This window comes from Rutilus rutilus (assembly GCF_951802725.1).
Source record: "Rutilus rutilus genome assembly, chromosome: 9".
Taxonomy (NCBI): domain Eukaryota; kingdom Metazoa; phylum Chordata; class Actinopteri; order Cypriniformes; family Leuciscidae; genus Rutilus; species Rutilus rutilus.
The window spans coordinates 16,749,065-16,771,269 of record NC_140223.1 but is presented as its reverse complement, the minus strand read 5'-3'; the positions used below and the strand labels follow the sequence as shown (position 1 = coordinate 16,771,269).

General features: G+C 35.8%; 4 protein-coding genes across 5 annotated transcripts; 1 reads left to right on the top strand and 3 right to left on the bottom strand.

Moving 5' to 3' along the window:
- Positions 1–581: 581 nt before the first annotated feature.
- Positions 582–4,674, bottom strand: acad8 (acyl-CoA dehydrogenase family, member 8). Its single transcript, XM_084419071.1, has 11 exons — positions 4,521–4,674; positions 3,651–3,751; positions 3,390–3,559; positions 3,073–3,182; positions 2,646–2,722; positions 2,432–2,569; positions 2,137–2,272; positions 1,937–2,034; positions 1,702–1,854; positions 1,512–1,614; positions 582–1,210 (listed from the first exon to the last, which is right to left on the bottom strand). The coding sequence occupies exons 1-11, from the start codon at positions 4,636–4,638 to the stop codon at positions 1,155–1,157; spliced, it is 1,260 nt and encodes a 419-aa protein (XP_084275197.1). The 5' UTR covers positions 4,639–4,674; the 3' UTR covers positions 582–1,154.
- Positions 4,675–4,700: 26 nt separating this feature from the next.
- On the top strand, positions 4,701–6,759 carry thyn1 (thymocyte nuclear protein 1). 2 transcript variants are annotated; one of them, XM_084419074.1, is made up of 7 exons: positions 4,701–5,028; positions 5,128–5,324; positions 5,688–5,756; positions 5,833–5,925; positions 6,015–6,110; positions 6,192–6,342; positions 6,574–6,759. In XM_084419074.1, the coding sequence occupies exons 1-7, from the start codon at positions 4,980–4,982 to the stop codon at positions 6,618–6,620; spliced, it is 702 nt and encodes a 233-aa protein (XP_084275200.1). In that variant the 5' UTR covers positions 4,701–4,979; the 3' UTR covers positions 6,621–6,759. The 2 variants fall into 2 exon arrangements, with proteins under 2 accessions (XP_084275200.1, XP_084275201.1); XM_084419075.1 differs by having other exon boundaries at positions 4,885–5,028; positions 6,204–6,342.
- Positions 6,760–6,878: 119 nt separating this feature from the next.
- Positions 6,879–10,598, bottom strand: vps26b (VPS26, retromer complex component B). The gene is made up of 6 exons (XM_084419072.1): positions 10,074–10,598; positions 9,836–9,992; positions 9,462–9,626; positions 8,264–8,439; positions 7,989–8,131; positions 6,879–7,902 (listed from the first exon to the last, which is right to left on the bottom strand). Exons 1-6 carry the CDS (start codon positions 10,294–10,296, stop codon positions 7,771–7,773), a joined length of 996 nt encoding a protein of 331 aa, XP_084275198.1. The 5' UTR covers positions 10,297–10,598; the 3' UTR covers positions 6,879–7,770.
- An 816-nt stretch (positions 10,599–11,414) lies between these two features.
- Positions 11,415–21,941, bottom strand: jam3a (junctional adhesion molecule 3a). Its single transcript, XM_084419073.1, has 9 exons — positions 21,781–21,941; positions 18,856–18,924; positions 18,659–18,772; positions 18,402–18,554; positions 14,955–15,157; positions 13,999–14,098; positions 13,649–13,778; positions 13,464–13,515; positions 11,415–13,104 (listed from the first exon to the last, which is right to left on the bottom strand). The coding sequence occupies exons 1-9, from the start codon at positions 21,827–21,829 to the stop codon at positions 13,069–13,071; spliced, it is 906 nt and encodes a 301-aa protein (XP_084275199.1). The 5' UTR covers positions 21,830–21,941; the 3' UTR covers positions 11,415–13,068.
- Between the last annotated feature and the right edge of the window lie 264 nt (positions 21,942–22,205).

Genomic DNA, 22,205 nt, shown 5'->3' with positions numbered 1-22,205 from the left:
ACCACACACACACACACACTGCTCCTCTGACATCATTTGACATGCTGTTCTATTCTACATGCGGGAAGAAGTGGAGCTGTATTTGGTGGAGTTTTGATGGGAATCTTCATGGTTTTTCTGCTGATTGGTGCGAGCAAAGTTTCCTGTCACCTAGAACAGGGAGAAGCACATCCAGAAAACATAATGCAAATTAGCTTAGGTGTGTATTTAAACCTCAGTAAACTAGATGTGATGTTCAAGCATGATTTTTCATTCATCGGTTTTTCTTCAAAAGCCAGGTGAACAATTCAGCACCTCATCGGCAGAGTGGAGGGAACGTACTTCCCTGAAGACCAAACAGACATGAAAGTGTCTCACTTTAGTCCACTTGTTTAATCTCTATGCATGCTTAATTTTTGAGCTGATACAAATACTTTTTTAACCTAAGCATACTTCAATACTAATTTAATGAGGAGTTGAAGATATTATAACCTTTGTAATATAGGTATAAACAGTGTTTTTAATTCTTATCTAATATGAGACCATTATAAACTCATGTTGATAAGACATCCACTAAAAGATTTTCAGGTGAAACCCAAACAGCCTTTGTGGAAAGCTTCATCAAAACAATTTTATTTCACAGGAAGCACAAGACAGTTGAATAGAAGACACAACAGTAATTTTACATAAAAATTACATGAGGATCATATTTATATACTCTGTAATGAGGACACACATTATAAAGCCACAGTTGAATTGTTATTTGATGATCTGTGCTTTGAAAATGATCTCACAAAGAAAGATGTCTGTGATAAAAAGTGTTGAAGACTGAATATATTATTGAACATCTGATTGTACATAAATTGACATAGATTTATTAGTCTTTGTCACAATTTTGATTTCAACTAGTGTTTCAGTAACTTTTGTAAATGTAACCTGCCAGAATTTTTACCCTAAACAAACTTAATTTCTCAGTGTGTTATTATAATAAACACTGTAATCTGGATTTACTAATTCATGTGTTTAAGGCATAAACTTTCTGAACATTCCACATAAAATACAGTCGACGGCTCATAATCAAAACCAACAGATGCTGGAGTGTGAAAGATCAGTAATCTCTATAGTCACATGTAGGATATACAGTCCTGTATATAAATCCATTCCATTCATGAACATCATGATTCAGTGAGCAAACTTCTCGCAATGATCATCCTCATCACTTCATTTGTACCTAAGCAAAAGAAAAAAACAATGTTAAATGAAAAGTGATCATGAAAATAATACTGCATTCCACCTAATCCCACAAATTAAAATTCTTATATTTAAAGAAAGATTTATATGTATTAGTATGCAATATTAATACAGATCCATTACAACTACTATTAAATGAGTACTACTAAATGATAACACATCATGTAGTATACATGTATTACATGCAACCAAACAATAATACTAACTCTAACCCTATGGTAAGTACATGTAGTTAAATGATATTCTTCAGTTACTTTTTTTTAAATAAAAAAAGTCATTACCCTCCAATATCTGATGTACTCTAATGTCTCTGACATACTGCTGCACTGCATAGTCCTTTAGGTAACCATAACCTCCATGTATCTGTAAGGCCTGGTTACATATCTGAAATAGATGATCACAAAAATACTTATTTACGTATTTGTGTTACAACAGCACTCAGGTGCCGGAGCAATGTGTGTGTACACTTACTGAAAAACATTCATCTGTCACGAAGAGCTTGGCCATTGAGCAGAGAGAGACCGCGTCCGGGCGACCGTCCTGCAGAGCCAACGCCGCCTGACGCACCAGCAGCCGAGAGGCGACCAGCTTAGTGGCCATCTCAGCCAGCTTAAACTGCAGGAACTGAACACGGGCAACCATTACACCTTCCTATTTATGACTGAGACCTATTCGAAAGATCAGTGCTAGATAGATCAGCTGGTACCTGGCTGTTCGATAGTGTTTCTCCAAACTGTTTACGCACACACATGTGATCTCGAGCCAGAAGCACAGATGCGTGAGCTGCTCCAAGAGAGCAAGAAGCTGTGGGTACAAGAGCGCTTGCATTTAAACAGTCACCAAAAAAAGGCTTAAAATAAATAGGATATCAAAAAGGTTTCAAATCAAAGTTATGAAACAATTCACCAATATTAATTCTGCCTCCGTTTAGGCCTTTCATGGCAATGCTGAAGCCCTCCCCCTCTGCTCCAAGCCGATTGGTCACTGGGACAGCGCAGTCCTCAAATATCACGGCTCTGGTTGGCTGGGAGTTCCATCCTACCTGCAGTTTATAAATAAATAACTCAATTCTGCCACCTGCTGGACAACCTTTAACACTCTTTTGAAAGTCACTGGGTTTAAATAAAACGTTTTTTTTTCTCAGTGGCCCCTCCAGGACCGAGTTTGGACACCCCTGGATTAGGCTGAAAACATCCATTACCTTCTTCTCTTTTTTGCCAAAGCTGAGTCCAGGGGTTTCTTTTTCAACCACCAGGCAGGAGATCCCCTTAGGTCCCTTCCCACCTGTCCTGCACATGACCACGTACACATCTGTGTCTCCACCTCCACTGATGAACGCCTGACGGGAGACATGGAAAACTGTTGGGAAGCTGCATGGAGATTTTTGTCAATGTCTCAATCATTTCTCCATGTACCTTGGTGCCATTCAGAATATAATGATCTCCTTGGAGCTTCGCACTGGTTAAAAGAGAAGCAGCATCACTCCCGCTACCTGGAAAAGAAAAGAAAAAAAGGTTAAAAATATGACATCAATATATATATATTCTATATATAGACTATAGTATATATGTAAAGATGTCAATTTTCCTAGGCTGGACATCACTTTTGATGTATGCGTATAGATTAATTTTTTTTTGTAATTTTCATGTGCCTTTGCCATTTTTATTACTATTATTCTCTCTATAACTATCTTTAGTAATTTTAGTACTTCAACATAATTTCAGTTAGTTGCAAAGGCAACATTTTTAGGTTTTTCATTAATTTTGAATTAAGTCATTCTGGTTAAGGATAACTCTGATATAGCCCACAAAGGAATACAGAATTTTTTTATTTTGAACTTACCAGGTTCTGTGAGACAGTATGAGGCGAATTTCTGCATAGAGCAGAGGTCAGGACAGTATTTCTCCCTCTGCTCCTTGTTTCCAAATGTGTCTATCATCCAGGCGCACATGCTATGAAAACACAACCCATAAACACTATGTAAAGCCCAATGAACCACAAAGAAGAAGGAAAACAAGATGCAAGCACATGTGCTTCTTTATATAAAAATGAATTTGTTCCTACATTATGTATTATTACGAGGCAAAAACGACTTTAAAGTATTTTATAAGTAAGCTAGTAGGGACATTTATAGCGCGCGTGTAGCAGGGCAGACTCACTTGTGAATACTGATATAAGCGGTAGTGCTGACACAGCCTGTGGATAAAGCCTCAAATATGATAGAGGTGTCCAGACGAGAGAGTCCAGAGCCCCCAACATCAGGGTTCACGTAAATCCCACCAAATCCCAGCTGGGCGGCTTTCTTCATGGTATCCATGGGGAATATTTCCTAAGTGAAAATATGAATTGTGTTTAAATGTACAGTAAGGTTTCAGCGTGATATATAAACAATAATCAATATTTTCTGATGTTCAGGTTACCTTTTGGTCCCACTCCGCCATATGTGGTGCCATCTCGTTGGCGGCAAAGTCAAATGCCACCTTCTGAAACTCTTTCTGTTCATCTGAGAGACCTATAGAGGCTGTGGAAATAATGCAGTGAGTGCATATATACAGTATATTATATATACGTGTGTAATTGTTAATTGTGTAGTTTATGTACTGTATGTATTAGCAGTAGCATCTGTTTAAATGAGATACATGATGAGCACGGATCAAAGGAAACGGCGTCTGATATGAGCCAATCAACTGCGCTCGACACCCACCCCCGAATATGATTGGTTGAGCGCATTAAAAGCAATCTAATGACGAACCTTTTTAATTTCCATTTATCTGCCATTACAATTTTATAACATAGCTAAATATAATAAACAAAATTTGTTTGTACATTTTACATATTACTGTACAATTTCAGTAAACTGTCAATGTTGAAACTCCAGGAACACTGACGTTTAATGAAGCATTATATTGACTCAACAAGCCTGCACAACTGAGTTTACTAAACAAAACAAAAAAAGTAAACTAAAATGTAATTTTAATGCATTATACTCCAGTAAAATTAGACAGGTGTAGTCAGACAGACCCCCTTATAAAACTTTCAATCTGTGACTCCATCTCAACAGAAATTAGGCCATCGACAGAGGTTCAAAATCATACACTTGCACCAAATTTGACATATAATAAAAAAAGAGATTAAATTGATTAAAATCTACATTAGATCTTACTAGCTCAATAAAAAAGTATTTAAAACATTCAGTACATTCACTCTAGCAGTCCTAAATGACTGACTGTGTGGTTGTCTCTCAAGAAACATTGTTATTATTATCGCGGTCTTTCAATAATTTGACTTACGATCAATGCACGCTGCTATTCCTCTTCTCTGTACACTGTTAAATATTAAACTGTGACTTCTACCGATGTTATATGTGCCCAATCGGACACCTCTTACGAGTGCCCTAGCCGCCGCCATGTTGGTTCAGTGACGCGTCCAATCGCCGCGGTGATGATGGGTAATGAAGTTCTAAACTGACTGGACTTGTAGTTCAACTTCAACAGATATCTTCATGTGGATCATGTATGCGCAGCATTAACGCAATATTAGGTACAATTTAGAAAGTTATTAAATTTAAGTTGCAATCAGTTTTAATAGTTATTAAGGATCTATTTTTATACCCTGCATTCTTAGTTGGGGTTTAAATAAAAGCAGACTAAATCCCAACCCAGTTATGATTCTCCAGACCGCATGCGATCTGCCAGGGCGCTGTTTTATCACGAGTGCTTCTGTTTCCTTGCTCGCATTGCAAGTGAAACATGCCACCCAAGAGAACAACACGAAGCAGCGCCAAATCTAATAAACACAGTAAGTAATCTGCTTAATGTAACGTTAAGGGTTGCATCGTTTTATAGTTTTATGCGAGACAAGTCATCACTTTAAATAATTAATTGCTTCTTGTTTTAGCTGATGCAGACGCCCAACACAATAAGGAGTCTGATGATGATGTTGCACAACTCAAAACTGGCAAAAGAAAAAGGTCAGCAGCAGTAAAAAATGAAGTGGTGAAAAATAAAAATGATGACGCATGTAAAGCATCTTACAACCACTGGCTGATGAAGTCTGAACCTGAGAGTCGAATTGAAAATGGAGTGGACGTGAAGGTAAATCTCTCATTGTTAATAATAATAATAATTATTATTAACAATAACAATACAACATTACAGAGAACTACAAAAATCTTGATTGTCCTTTGCTAAATCATAATTATGACATTAAAAAGGTCATAATTTGAGATAAAATCTCAACTTTTAACTTATAATTATGCTAAAGTTAAACTCAACTGTTTAACTCTGGGGGAGTTGTAAAATGAGCCTATTTCCAAAAAAAGTGGAGTATCCCTTTAAGTCTTTTTTATCATTGGAAGATACTTTTTAATAGGTGAATGTAAACCTAATTAAATAACTCAGATGTGAAGTGGTGCTAGCCTATAACATAACATAACATCTTGTCAACTCCAACAACAGTTTGGAATTGAGGACCTAAAAGCCCTTCCAAATCAAACGGGATGCTGGGATGGAGTGAGGAATTATCAGGTAGACTGATTTAATATTATGTTTATCAAGAAGCACATGCAGAACAATCACTTAAGCTGAAGACTTTTCCCCTCAGGCACGTAATTTCATGAGAGATATGAAGGTGGGCCAGCAGGCTTTCTTTTACCACAGTAACTGCAAAGAGCCAGGTATCGCTGGCCTCATGAAGGTGAGTCACCACTCCAATGGAAGCTTAACATTTTTACCACATACATAATAACAGTGAGTGAGAACCATTTTATGAATTATTTCTTACAGATCGTAAAGGAGGCTTATGTAGACCATACGCAGTTTGACAAGAAAGATGTTCATTACGACCCCTCCAGCAAAGCAGACAACCCGAAATGGAGTATGGTGTGTCTTTACACAAACCACAAAAAGACATAATATTTCTATTTTTGCCATCAAAACTGACCACTGATTAACTCTGTATAGGTGGATGTTCAGTTTGAAAGGATGGCCAAGCGTTTCATCTCTCTGGCTGAGCTGAAGAAATATCACTTGCAACATAAAGCTAAGGGTGGCCCTCTGAAAGATATGGCCCTCTTCACCAGGGCCAGACTATCAGTTCAGCCCCTCACTGCAGGTTAGCTCATTTATTGTTATGCATAAGTAAAACACTGCATATTCTTATTTTCATGTAGTGTAGCATTGTTTAAAATGTGATTATAAATGTATTTAATTGTAACAATTAAAAATGAACAACATAATAATCTTAAATATAACTTTTAGCTAAATATAAGTTATATATGTATATTAAATCCACATTTGGATTAATTGTTAGCTTATAATTAATGTAATTTTGTTTTATTTTCAGAGGAATTTGACTTTGTCCTGAGTTTGGAGAATGAAGATCCAATATGAATATCGTCATGAAAGTGTTTTCTCCCATCTTACGATTCTCTCTTCTTTAAAACTTGAAGTTTTATAGTCAGGTATTTCTTTATGTAACCTATTTTGATGTGATCAAATGAGTAAATAAAACATTCCAAGTATTTTGTTATTAAAATATTTGTGCTTTTGCCTCCTTCAGACCACTTCATAATACAGATTTCGCTTCAGTTTTGAGAGGTCAGTTTTCACAGTTTATTTTAATTTTGAAGAAAAAAAAGGGAAATCATCTTGAATGCAGAGGTTAGTCAATTTTATTACAATAGGGCTGATCAAATGAGCCTTTTTTTTTCACGGTTAATAGTCATACCTTATTACCTGAACAGCTAATATGCCATTAAACAAATATTTAGTAATAGAATAACATACACATTTAAGAATAGAAAAGTCACTTTAAAAATGCGTAGCAAACAATCACATAAAGAATTTTCTCTATTCCAGCATTTAAACGCACTGTTGAGAATACTGGAACTGTGCTGCCGTGATGATAATTGATTCATTTTAATAGGAAATAAACACTTAAGATGACAGATCAAAAGACATTTCGACAATAAAAATATTCATGAAAAAGACAAAAGGCATTGCCTTGCATAAGTTAGCTGACAAGATGTTCCCTTGTTACACATTTCTATGGAGGTCTTCATTCGTAAAACCCTAAATGACAGAATAATACTGTGTAGAACTCTGGAAAGTACATGAAGCGCTAGATTTATAACACAAAAGATCACAGTAAATCTCATTTTGGGCTCGATTAACAGCACAAAGTATAGAAGCTAGATTCTGACTCTTCAGTGCACTAGACTTGAGAAAAATTTGAGCATAACAAGAGGAATGTATTGAGGCTCACAAATAGAATGAAAACGGTGGCCGACACACGAAAAGATCGTTTCTGGCATTTCAAAGCGGTTGGTCACTATTGGTACGCAGTATTGGAAAGAGAAATAAAAAAATAATTTTGTAATCTATACACATTTAAGTAGTTTGACTGCTTTTTACAAGCTTGATTCTCATTTTTGTTCTCAGCAAACGTCACCTGTCACATTAATTCCTTCAAGACTTATAAAACATTATTTGGACGTAACGAGGTTGGTGTGAACTGTTGAGGGAACGTACATCGTCTTGTCTAGTTATTCTCCTCTTTGGCTAGTGCTGATGCAGTTTCAGTGTATGATCCTTCGAACCTCTGGGCGGCAATGGTGGCCTGCTGGGACATACTTCTCCTCACAATGTCTCCTTTCCTCCAGAGTGTGATCTCCTATTGGGAAATAAATCATATTTTACTTATACTTCAAGACGGATGGAAGAAATATGTAATATGTTCCATTATGTGCAATCCCAAACCTGTTGTTTGAAGTATCGTCGCTCTTCTTCATCTATAAGCACTAGGTTCAGGTAGTAACGCACAGAGAACTTCTTGTTGACGTCCCTCATGGTGGGGGTCAACTCGTATCCAGCGAGAAATAAGCGGATGGGGATCGACTCGCCTGGAAAGAATAACGGAGCAAAGCCATAACCTTGTTAAGAGTGTGTGAAAATTATACATTTGATAAAAGTAATAGAATAGAAGCCACAAATACATTATCATAATGTAATACAGATCAAGACTTTGGCTTTACCTCTCACCGGTGCCCCATCCATGATCTCATATTTGGCGATGGTGTCATTTTCGTGGTACACACTGGGTCCTGTTCCAGTTGTTTCCCGTTTTATGATGTCGATTTCCATGTGCTTAATCTTTATCCTCACTAGAAGGAAGTAAATCTTTCCTACGATAACATCCCTCAGATGGTACCTAAACAGGACAGATTTGGAAAATGGAACTGGAACGGACTGGAACTTTCATATTCAACTCATTACTGTACATACTCATTAAATAAAAGACAGAATGATCTTTTGTATAAAAAGAGCCCCTTTATGACAATATTCTTTTGCATTGAGACTCAAGCATATATTACAAGCTTAATTTGAATCTTTATTTATTTATTAAGCACATATTACAAGCTTTATTTTGCTATGCGAACAAAAAAAATCATGGACAAAAAGGTTAAATGGGCCTGAAAAAAAATTGTCACACTTGTAATGTTCGCAGTCAAAAATTACGCATTGGAAATGAATGGGAGACGAATTGTATAGTGGAAACGTTTGGTACTGCGCACAAACAAATTCTTACTGAAAGCTCATTTTCTGAGATATCAACCTCAAATTTGGAGCAAAACTTAGATTTATGGCTTTGGTTTTCTCACAGTTTTAGAGTAAAACATGTTTGGCAAAATATATATTTCATAATTTTGTTGTGCATTTTTCATTATACCGGTAATACATTTGAACTTCTATTACTTTTTTCACTTCAGCAATAATCTGCCATGTGTCTTCTTTAAAAAGAGACCAAACTTAAGTCTGCTCAAAAAGTGATTAACACGTAATAAATGGATCATAACTATTCCATAAATATAGTTTAGTACCATCAAATCCCCTAAAAATACAAAATATTAAATAAATTATCGAACTAAAATGTTATTGAAATTAATATGTTTGACCGCCACACGAGCAGCACCAGAGGGTTAATTACTTGACAAAATATAATAAAAAAAACAAACAAAATATAATTATATTATGAAGCTCATATATTATTATTTTACAAAATACAAAATCCTAGTGTACATTATATCATAAAATGTGCTATGTATAATATAAAGCATTGTGCAAGCTTGCTTTTCAATGTTTTAAAATATATATAATTATTAAAATTACATATATATACATACACATTTTTAGGGGTTAATTATGTTAATGTTATTCAGCATGGAAACTTACTTGGATTTGTTGTATTCAAACTCAATATGGAGACAATCTTCAATTCCAACTTCCATCTTGATGGAGGAGTTGAGCTCTGGGTATGAGGACAGCGTCTGCACTACAATATCCATCTCTTTACTGATATCATTGAGTCTTCTGCTGATTGTCGCTCGCAGAAAGTATCTAAACAGAACCAAGAAATTTAAGAATATTTTGTTCCTCCAAAAATGGACACCACACACTGTACATTCAGATTCATACTGTTGTGTTGTGTGTGTAATATTTCCCCAAATGTTCTGTTTTTACAGTTTAACTCCAAGCACCAGTTTCACCAAAGGGTTTCTGATAGATTAGTAACTTTAGAAAAGAAGCAATTAATAGATTTAAGTTACCTTAGTTTGACATTCTGGCCAGTGTAAGATTCATAGGGCTTTTCCACATGGGTGAACTCAAAGTCAAAGGTCTGAGACTGTGAAAGCTCACCAGGTCGAGCAAGATCCTTCACTAGTGACACAAACTCATGGTGGTTCCCTCTGTCATAGTACAGCTCTGTGAATCACAGGACATGTTGGCATAATGTAAAACACTAGGACTGTTTCTAAACGTCCGTTCACAGACCGACAAACTCACCAATCTGCCCGACAAACTCGATTTTGATCCCATAGTGCTCCAGCCTCTTTCCAGGAGTTTTGAGAGTCACGTTAACTTTCCCATTTACAGTCTCCCCGTCATAGAATAGGAAATATTTGTCCTTTTTCCCATCTTCAGTTTTGTGCTCAGCTTTCTTCCTGGTCTCGGCGTCATTCAACACGATGTCGATGTCGGCGGTCTGTCCGAAGCCGAAGAAGCTCATTTCTGATGGACGTTTGCTGTCACTGCTGTTCGATCATAGATCACCTGATTGATTGACAGCTGCGCTCAGCTACAGGTGGCTGTGCGATTCTCTATCGTTCTGATACCTTTTACCGAAGTAGCCTTCAAAAACAAGCGCATGCGCTATTTGCTTGTTTAATATTCGCGGTTAAATCGAAATATCAATATTTTGAGCTCGAAACCAGACGCATATTTCTGCCTGATTCGATTATAGTAGCTCAATTCACGCAGGACAAGCAGTGAGGAAGGATATTTGGCCATAAAACAACTCCCGCACTTCCTGGCGGTTCCTCTAGGTGTAATTTCAAAATAAAAGTTTGGATTTATTTCAGAATAAAAGCTTTTTAATTGGACTTCTGAGATTGGGAAACAAGAAGGATGAGATTAATTAATATAAGTTTTTCTTTATTATTAAATAGCAATAATAAAAGGGAACCGATTACATGACCACATGAACTGTATACATACATGGTCACTTCCTTTAACTGTACCTGAGAATATTATAATCTAAGCATTATATAATGGATTAAGTATTGATAGTACAATAGTGTAGTGGCATAGAGAATTAAACATCTCAGTGATAATGCTATTCAAACGGAATTTCATCTCTAATAATGTTTTCATTTCACATCACACAAACCACACTTTACAAAAAAATTGGAGAACAGTTTAACATGTGACAATTTTTCTTATAATACACTGCAAAAAAAAAATCTTAATCAGTATTTCTTGTTTTACATTAAACGTATGTTAAAACATACTTAAAACAATATGAATTGACTTGACAAGCAAAACTGTGCAAGACTTGTTTTCCTGAATTCTGTTTATTTTTATTTTACAATTTGCAAATAATTCTTGGCTTTTTTTATGCATAAACTTGCGATTCATGTTTAAAACAAGAAAAGACATTTTGCCAAAAAAAAAAAAAAAAAAAACATTTAAAAAATACTGGTTAAGAAAATTATTATTATTTTTGCAGTGTAACTTTAAATAGTAAGGATATACATTCAAGATCTAACCATTGCTGGAATGTCAGATATTTCATTCTATGTTATTTTTTATAGTAAATTCAAATACAGAATTATTTGGAAACATGTGGCTGAGCATCACCTGGGTTTATTATTGACTGCATAACTACACCAAATCAGATTCTGTCTGCCCATTGACTGGCACCCAATAGTAAGAATAGGTAAACAGTTGTATAATACTGTGCTTTAAAAAAAAAAAAAAAAAAACAGGTACATTGAAATGTTTAGCCATCAAACACTTTGAATAATTCGATAAGAGATACTGTCTTTACACCAATCAGTTCTGATAGGACAGGTAAATTTGCATAGGCATATCCATTATATTTGCCTATTCATTAAATTAGACTCTTAAATTCAGCTGCATCACATATAAAGTACAATGACAGAACCCAGGCTCTCTTTTTCATTCGTTTTTCTATAAACGGTCTGTTGTTTTTGACAGTGGGACATGCCATGAGGAAGACTATATATTGTCATAGTGCGTCAAATTACTTATAAAAAGTGGAAGAAAGAGTTTATTTCTTGTTCATCAAGCTAAGTTCCACTGCGAGTATTTAAAAACAAAGTAAATTTGATGGTCCAATTGCTACATTTTAAAAATCGAAATAATAAAAGGATAGACAATGTTGATTGCTTCCACATAACCATTTTTATTCATGTGACACGGCCCACAGTCTATCTAACTACTACTCTGAAGAAGTGAACTACAATGTATGCAGATTTTATAAATAGATTAAAACAAGAACACAAAAAAAGTCAAAAAACCTGGACAATATGTCCAAAACGTATAAAACAATTATAAAGTATTGAAGGTCACTTAAACACAGAAATGGCACTCTGAAAAAAACACAAGTGCATAATCTGTATCTAGAGGAATATTTCAAAAATGAAACCAAGTAAATGAATAATCTTTCACAACTAAGTCTACTGACTTTACGTAGATGTTTGGTCAAGTCTCAAACTAAAATGTGTTGGAGAATTTTCCTTGATTCATGTCTAAGTATGATGTAATGAAAATGACAAGCATGACAAATGCTACAAATGTATAGTTCATGAACTAAATAACTACTACTAAAACACTAACACATGAAATCCTCTTATCAAAAGTGACCCAGATAAAACAGTCTTGGCATGGCATTTGTACACATTTACACTGACAGGGTTCTTCACATAGTCACACGCTATATTTCCAGTGGGAAATAAAATATTTACCTTGAAGGCGCATAAATTCTTGCACTGGTATTTTGTGTTGACTACTCTGGGGCAAAAATACAGCAGCACCTGGATGCAATTTAGGCCTTGCTACCATAACAAAAAAATAATAATAATTAGCCTCATTTCAAGTCTGTCACTGACATTCAAACATTCACAAGTATTTGGAAAGACTCAACAAACTCATCTTTAAGTTCAGTCCTTTTTGATTTACTGAAACAATGATTTTTTTACTTGACAAGATGCATGTAGAAGCTATAAATCTGAGCACTGATCAGTTGAAAATGTAATTTTTATATATAAACTGTGGAGTTTTAAGTAAAACTGTGTTCGATTCCTGTTCGTTTAAATCAAAAGGATGGGAGTAAAAATTCCCTGTTTAACACAGTAGTTTTCGTTTTTGTAGTAACTTTGGCAAGCCATGAAGCTCAAGTCGCACCTCTTGTTTGACAGTTCAGAGGTCGGCTCACAAGGCCTTCACAGCTGAAGCGCTCGTCTCCTCATCTTTGAATTTATATGACAAAGGAGGACTTGTGGCGGAAATGTCCCTGAGAAAAAAACAGTGACAGGAAAAACTGTGAGCAAACGAAGGATTTGTAGTTAAAATGTGGCGCTATATAAATCCAGTCGAATATTTTTTTTCCATGTAGAGATTTTACTGAGAGATTATTTTGAGGATTGCACTAATACCACTTTGAGCTTTGCTTCCATTAATAAAAACAAAATATCTGCAGTGAGAGAAACGCTGCAGTGTAATCTGAGAAGATAAACCACCAAATCTTGGATGATATTCCATCCATCCTTGTAAGAACACTGCAAAGTGTTGAGTACAGCCTCTAAACATGCACTAATGCATGAAAATGATATCTGTGGTGATTTATTATGTCACAAATCCACAAGGACTCACCTCATCTGGACTGGTGTAGTCCATCCTATTGTCATGTTGGGGTACTTTGTAACTGTATGAAACAGAGCATTGTAATCTTAGCAAAAGTGTATGAAATGCCAGATCAAATCAGATGACGCATGATCTTTCTAGTGCACTTATGGTGATGCTGGTGCATTCGTTTTGTGGTTATGGGTTTTACTCACTTGGTTTCCCTGTGATCCTTGCAGGAACATAAGCCACTTTTCTGAATTTGACAGATTCCCACAATGACAAAACAAAATGCTGCCACTCCACCTAACACCTTCAGGAAAATCCCCACAATGTCCACATCATCTAGAAAGAAATTATGTGTTTGAATAGCTCACCCAAAAACATACTAGCACTATATTCAATGTCTTCTGCTAATTATTAGCTATTTTTTTTATACTTGAACTGTCAGTGTATGGAAAAGAAATGAGCAGTGAGTTGTGCTATTGTGAATAAATAATTGTACTATTAAAAGCTCAATCACTAGTGCAACTATTGACCAGCATATTTAAAGGGCCACACTTACACACTTCCATGGGCTGTGGACTGCATTTTGACCACCCTGCCTCATTTCTGGCCTGGCAATAATATTCACCCGCATCCTCTTTCTTCACCGACCGGAATTTCTGAGGATCAAACGTAAGTCATATAATTAGCAAAAGCACAGTTAATGTAAAAACAAGTAAAATACAACATAATTGTAAAAAAAAAGATGATTGGCCATAAAAAAAACATCAACGGCATGTTACCCTAAGCCTCTTGTTATTGAAAAAATATTTTATTTTTATTATTTTATTTAAAGCCAATGTTTTTTTCAGTATTAAATTACTTTCTCCTACCCCGGTTTGGTGCTTTAAGAAAATCAGCCTGTAAATGACTAACATTCATTTTAAGTTTATTTAAAGGCTCATGACTTGAGAAATCAAATTTGCCTTGACCTTTTGAAACATAAGAGGTCTTTGTACCGTTAAAACATCCTGCAAGTTTCATAGCATAAAACGTCCTCCTCATTACAAACAAAGCATTTATTTAATCTTTTGGCTCGTTTGGATATTGTGTGATCTGTAATGTCACACAGGCAAATGTTCAGATGCAAAAGCCTCTAAGTGCCATCTGAAAATTTCTTCTAGAATGATCATTTTTATCAAGCTCGAATATTAAAGTTCAGTCATTTCACTTAAATGACAATAAATAGGTAATTTTCATTGCCATTTAAGTGAAATTACTGAACTTAAATATACGAGCTTGATAAAAATGATCATTCTAGAAGAAATTTTCAGATGGCACTTAGAGGCTTTTGCATCTGAACTCTTCAATTGGGGACTGGACTATCTGTTTTGAAGGGGAAGTGCTCCAGAAAACGATGTGAAATCAGTCATTATATTTGCAATCCCTTTTGGTGACACAGAGCGTAATCCAAGCCTCTGTTTTTGAAGAGGAAAAGGAGGTGTTTTTGTTAGCATGATAGCACAAAACACTTACCAGTGAACCAGTCTCAGTGTTCATGGTGTATGTAGAATTGTAGAACTTGCTGCTGGTTTTTGGGTCCTCTGGCAGCTCCTCGTTGTTTTTGAACCACTGGTACAGTGACTGCGGAAAGCCTTCGTTCTCAATGCAGTGCAGTTCAGTGCTTGAACCCACCGTAACAGCCTCTGGCACACTACACCTGGGCATCACCGGCTTCACTGCAACACATCCACAGCAAAGCAGCAGCTTTTTTCCATTTTTCATTACTAAAACCCTTTCCCAAAACAAGAAATGGAAGAGACGATGGCTAAAAGTGGCAGTGGTGGTAGCAGCAGCAGCAGATCTTTCACTAGAATCACTAACTTTCTGCCATTTTTTTCTTGTTTTCTGCAATAATCCAAAAGCCAATGGAAAATCCTATTGGGGTTTTCTCTGGAGGTACCAGGGTTATGCTAACTTTTCGGTTGGCCTACAAATATACATCATCACTCCAACACCCTATAGCAGGGGTGGGCAAACTACGGCCCGCGGGCCACATACTGGCTGTTAGGCTGTTTAATCCGGCCCGTCGAGTATTTAAAAAAAATTCTAAAGATCGCATTCATTTAGCCTTTTTCTTGCAATACTTTGCGTTATATATATTGCGTTGCATATATTTGACAATCGGAATATCAGATATTTCATGCCATAGCTAACAAATGTAAAAAAGGAAAAATGACATAAAAGCAGATCATCATTCATTCAGCGCTGTTGTGGCTGCGGTGTGTCACGTAACAAGCTAGACGCGTCACCATGGAAACCAAACAGACAGCAACTTAAGCGCATAGACTTGGTGCACGTTAATGTTTTTTTCTTTTTTTGAAAACTCACAGAGAAAAAAATGTTTGGTAACCACTTGCACACATGTTTAGTTTTTCCTTTGATTTGTCTGCTATTTAGTTTTGCTACTCTGGATTTGTGGATGATATCCTCCTTTATCGCCCGGCTTTCGACTAACGTTACGCTCCCCTGTCTGCCATGTACAGAACCCGGTTTTGTTTATTAAATGTTCTGATCTGCCTTTGCTTTTTATGTTTTATTTTATTATACTTAAAATAAATTTGTATATTCGTTTATTTCCACAAATGTATGACTTTTGGAAGTGCAAATTGATTGCCATGCAGTTTTAATAAAGTTGAATTAACGTAACCTTCTGTCATTTTTACTCTTCTAAGTGTACACTTAGGTGTTTTGTTTCTAATTTACGGTTAGGCCCATTAAATAATAATAAGGATAAACAATATTTAAAAAGTATAGGCTATAATTATCAAACATCTGACTAATTAAAAATTAACCTCAAAACATAACATGCTAGATGGGGGTTATCTAGCATAAAAAAATGTATTGTCAGAATGTCGTCTCTCAGTTGTTGAATTTCGCGCAGACGTTGCCACAACGTAAATGTGTTTGCTCAGCCCGATCTCATGAAAGTGCGAACATGACGAATTGTATTTGTAGTTCTTATGAAACGCAGTTTTCGCGTGCATATGATACGCACTTAAAGGGATAGTTCACCCACAAATTAAAATTCGGTCATCATTTACTCGCCCTCAAGTTGTTTCAAACCTGTATGAATTTCTTTTTTCTGCTGAACACAAAAGAATATATTTAGAAAAATGTCGGTAACCAAACAGTTGATGGACCCCATTGACTTCCATAGTATATATTTTTTTCCTACAATGGAAGTCAATGGGGTCCATCAACTGTTTGGTTACCGACATTTTTCAAAATATATTCTTTTGTGTTCAGCAGAAAAAAGAAATTCATACAGGTTTGAAACAACTTGAGGGCGAGTAAATGATGACCGAATTTTCATTTTTGGCCGAACTATCCCTTTAATGGCGTGTAATAGGCACGCACTCAGCACTCCTAATCCTAACCAAGGGGTTTACAGTGCGCAGCATATGCACGCAAAAAAAATATTTTTTGGCGTATAAATGGCACAAGAAATAAAATGAGATCGTGTTTCATAATCTGCTACTGGGCCGGCCCTCTGTCAAATTTTAAAACCCAGTGTGGCCCTTGAGCCAAAAAGTTTGCCCACCCCTGCCCTATAGTGACGTACATCAGAGTGAAATGAATTATCACAAAAAAGGCAAAAGATTAAAAATGTAGCGTGGGGACTTGAATCGGTTATTGATTGGATTTTTTAAGATGTGGCCAATGCTATCAAAAATGGAGGCAGATGAACATGAGACTGCAGAGGTGGAGTTTAAGCAAACTAAATGATTGGAGAAGTCCTTCATATGGCAACTTAGATGTTTTCACCAGAAAAATCCAGTTATTTATTATCTATATTTTACCTCTTGGTCATATTTATGCACTTATGGCAGCAACTTTAACCCCTTTAGGTTCAAAGGTTCACCTCACATTAAAACAACACTCTTACTTGATCTGGACAAACTGAGTATCATTAGAAAGATTATAGATTCCAACTTCAATATTTGACCACTGTTTATGATGAAACTAGGTTGCAGTAAAGGTGATGATACACAGGGCAACTTTTTGAGCAATGTTGCCGGGCAATGTTGCTGTCAACGGGCAACCAGATGAGACACAGGGCCCACGACCGATCTAAATTATCCAGATAGAAATGTATTGCCCATTTTCAATGGGAAAGTGCCCAAGCAACAATCGCTCTGCAAGATTGCCCAGCAACATTGCTCAAAAAGTTGCCCTGGGTATCATCACCTTAACATTCATTTCTAAATTTATGTCAGGAGTGCGAAATAATCGATCTGTCATTTTTTATATTTTTGAATAGAATATCAAAACGAATATGAATTTTCTCTCATCTGCTCCGGTTTATTTGTGTTTACATAGATTAGGGTTCTTTTGGTTCTAGGGGCTTTTAGTTGTGCAGCACCAAAATGATGGAATTGTTTGATTTGTATGTTTGTGTTTTGTATTGCTTTGTATTTTATTGATTTGTTATTACGCTGTAAAGTGACCTTGAGTACCTTGAAAGGCGCCTATAAATAAAAAGGTATTATTATATTATTATTATGAGGTAAAAAAAACTAAGCATGGATGAATTGTTCACAATAAGATCTATAATATGCATTTAGAAAATAGTTAAGGTGAGTTTTCATTTCAGGCCAACTTTAAATAAGGTTTAAGAGAGCTGCAGAACGAAAGCAGCATTCGCATTAAACCTAATGCTGCATGGCATTAAATTCACTCTCAGCTTTATGTTCCAAACAGCAAGACCGCAATTATAATCTGAGACATTTTCTTTGAATCCAGAGGAATCGTTTTAATCAGCTCAACGGATTCATCTTGCCTTCAAGTCCACTGAAACCTCTTTGTCCGGACAGTCCAATCATTGTTCTTATGTGGCACTTCCAATGTAAAATCACTTAGAACTATATCCATGGATTAAAACTCGAATGTTAAACCTTAGAGACTCTATTCCAACAGTACCTCTAACAGCGAGACTGATAAGTATTTCATCAAAGGGCTTCTGGTCGTCGATGGCCGCCACCTCACAGCGATACTGTGCTGTATCTGATCTGCTAGTGTTCAGGATCAGAAGGTTTGCAGGCTCTCTCAGCAAAGCCCTGTGCTCCAAGTCACCTGAGAACATAACGCAGCTTAGTTCAGTTTAACTTAGCTTACAGTAGGGTTAAATACTGTCAACAACTAAATTATGTAATTTTCTGAGAGAAGGAATATGTTACCTGAAATTTTATTTTGGAAATACACATAGCTGGGTACACCGTTTTTAATTTTCTTCCATTCAATTCTGGGATTGTTTGTAGAAATGGACTCTATCAAGCAGGTCAATTCAATCGCTTTAAAGAAACAAGATATATATGATCAATTTATGCACACATTAATGATGTAATCTAATTAAACAGCATCATATGAGACTTACAATCAAATTCATTTGCCCACACAGATTTTTCAGTTGTTCGGAGTATTACAGCAAAAGCTGTACTGTTACCTGCAACAGAAAAAAAAAAGTCTGTCAATAACTGTCCAAAAAAAAAAAAAAAAAGCTGCTAAAAATGTATAATAATCTTAATTATTATGTTTTTTAAAGATAGTTGATGTCATCAAAGAAAAAAAATCTTCTGAATTTCAACAAAGTGGAATGTTTATGGAAATCATAATGGAAGAATAAACTTTGTAAGTATCTTGGGGAAAATGTACCCAGAGCTGAACAAATTTCTGTTAAAAACACATGGACAGATTTAGAAGAGCCTGTGAGTTTTTTCAGTGTCAATCTGTCCGCACCAACGCAAAAAAAGACAGACAATGTGACATAATGAAAAGCAAATATGAAACAAACTATTTGGCAAAGCCTGACAGTCCCGATAGACTTTGCTCATGAGAAAACAATTTGGGGTTTGGGGCATTTGCTATTTCTAGATCCATTTTCCATTTTCGTATAATCTCATGAAATCCAAAGAGTGTATTTACAGTGATCCATATGTGATAATCTGAGGCTTTAGCGTCAGATTAAAATCTTGCCATATGGACTTCTACAAAGCATGAGATAGTTACAAAAGCCAAACATCTGTGTTGTTTTATCATCACCTAAACTGTCAGCTCAAGGAATGCACACGCACATGGGACAGTTCTGAATTCTGCCGCATTTAAAGAGGCACTTTATGGGAGACAAGAGCAAAGAATCATATTGCCACAGCTGGAGGATTTCAAGGTTTCCGGTGACGTCTCCAAGTCTGACTTTCCCATCGCATGATGCATCATGGTCTATTTTTACATCTGCTGTTGACATTTCCCGATCAGACAAGCAACATTATCCACCACTGAGAAGCATGCGTGATAGCAAGATCCCTATTTACATCCAACAAAAGAATGTTTATGCATAAATATAAGATTATTTTTTTCAGCCAACAACTTTTAAGACTTGGAAAATCGAATGTCATGTTGGAAGAGTAAGTGTATAAAACAGATCTACGCATTTTAAGATTCATGTTTGTTTTGTTATCATAATGGGTTAATAAAAAATAAAAAAATTATGCAAAATAGTCATAATACATTTCTGCATGTCCATTCTAAACAACATAACAAAAGCCCTCTTTATAATATTTGTGTTAATTATGTTTTAATGGCATATTTTGTGGTTAATTACTCCAGCAAGACAATAGCTGATTGTTGTAGCATTTCAAATGACACATACTGTATAGGCTAACTAACGGACACAAAAGCGACCTAAAAAGAGACGGGAAAACAAGTGGGAGAGAAGGGGGTGGCGGTGTGATCTTTGACTTAAGACATTCTTTAACACATGACTGTTTACAAAAACTCTTCTCACAGTTCTGACAGCACTTATTAATTTACAAAGATCCCGTCACTGGACAAAATGAAATTAGGCTGAAGTTGAGCCCTTTTTTTTTTAAAGTAGTTTGGTATTCAGGGCACTTTGGCCAACAGTTGCAGCTTTTTAGAATTCAAAGAGCAGATGAATGTAGCTACACCTCTTCACACATCACACATCTTACACAAAGGCACATTGTGCTGAGATGAAAATGAAAAGATCTGGTTGAGTCCCATCTAAAATGTGACCTGCAATATCTCAACAACATGCCAGCTACAGCAAAATAATTCAACAATAAATAATACAACAAAAGAAGTGTGCTAAATGTACTGACTGTGCACTTCAAATCTCGGTTACACTTTATTTAAAGTGTCCCTGTAACAGTATAATAATATATAAGTACTGAGTAATATTAATTACCTACTATAGAGTTAGGGTTTGGTTTAGGGTTAGTTGCATGCAATTATGCCTAATTTGTAGTTATTACTATAGTAAATACAGGTAACGTGTAACAAGGACACATTAAAATCAAGTGTTACCCAAATCTCATTTCATGTACTCAAAAGTACATTTTAAATCATTGTTTTAATAATCTTTTGTCGTGATTTAAACAGGTACACTTCGATGACATACTAACATGTCTAACATACTAAAGCTCATGTAAAGTAACGTTTCTTGTAGTGTTTATTCATTATTATATTTATAATAAATGTACTAAAATGCAACTTCACAATTACAGATGTGTAATTAATTACATTTAAATTAAATTAAATACATGACATAGTAGGCCTACATGTTTCACAAGAAATGAAATGAAATTTTAGTTCACCATAAATACTTGTCAATCGGTAAAATTACATATAAAGATAAAGTCTTACTTAAGTATGTCAAAAAGCACTCTTACATTCAACTAATTGCATTTAATATACATTTAAACTATAATACATTTTAATTTAATTGCAAGAACATGCTGTTGAGTATCTGAAAACATTTCATTCAGTTAGCTCTTCATTGTTTTAAAGTAAGTAATTTCCATAAGAAGTACTCTTTATAAAAGTATGCTAAAGTGTACTTCGTTTCCACTCTAAATTAGACTATAAACACAGAGACATCACACAAGATAATCACACATGAGAAGCATGCTGAGGAATACAAACTAGAGCTGCCTCAACACCTAGTGCATAAACAGCATTCTTGAATATGATGTTCATATTCGTACGCGCCCGAAAACGCTGTCAGAGGAGGCAGCTCATTGTGTTTTGAGATATATCCGTTGTATGTAACGTTAATCCACTGCTGGTCGATATCAAACCAATTACTCCAATAGCGAATAAAATAGCCACCATACTAGAAGCCACGAACTGTGTTTACACTAAAATTGAGCGTGGCGGTAAATGGCTACTAACGGTAGTAAAGAAGCAGCAGCGCGAGATGCCATCACACGGATATACACGAACGCCTCGCCTATTCAACAACTACTCACTCATTTGCAGCAATTAAAGAAATATTACTCACACAGACAGGAAAAGAGCACCAAGAAAGACGTTTGACGCCAGAACGCCATTTTGAGTCGATTATTTAACGTGCAAATTTAGCTTAGCTGTCCAGTCGAAGGGGTGGACAATCTGGAGGATGCTGGCTGCCGCTGATGAGTTTCCATAGCTACAAGGACATCTGAGCGGAAGAGAGAGGAGGGGCTGAGACAGCACGCGTGGACTTCCGGTTGACGATGAACATTGATCATGAAAACAGATATATGGATTAAATAAGAGAGGGTATTAAACTGTACTTAAGCGTATTTACTCATGTCCCCATGTCATTTTTTTTGTATATAATTAGCATTAGGAGTATTTCTCGGATACTCGGGCTTATACATTTTTTTTCATTAGATGGGGATTCGGTAGCCAGAGTGAACACAAAACGAATATATTTAGATTAAA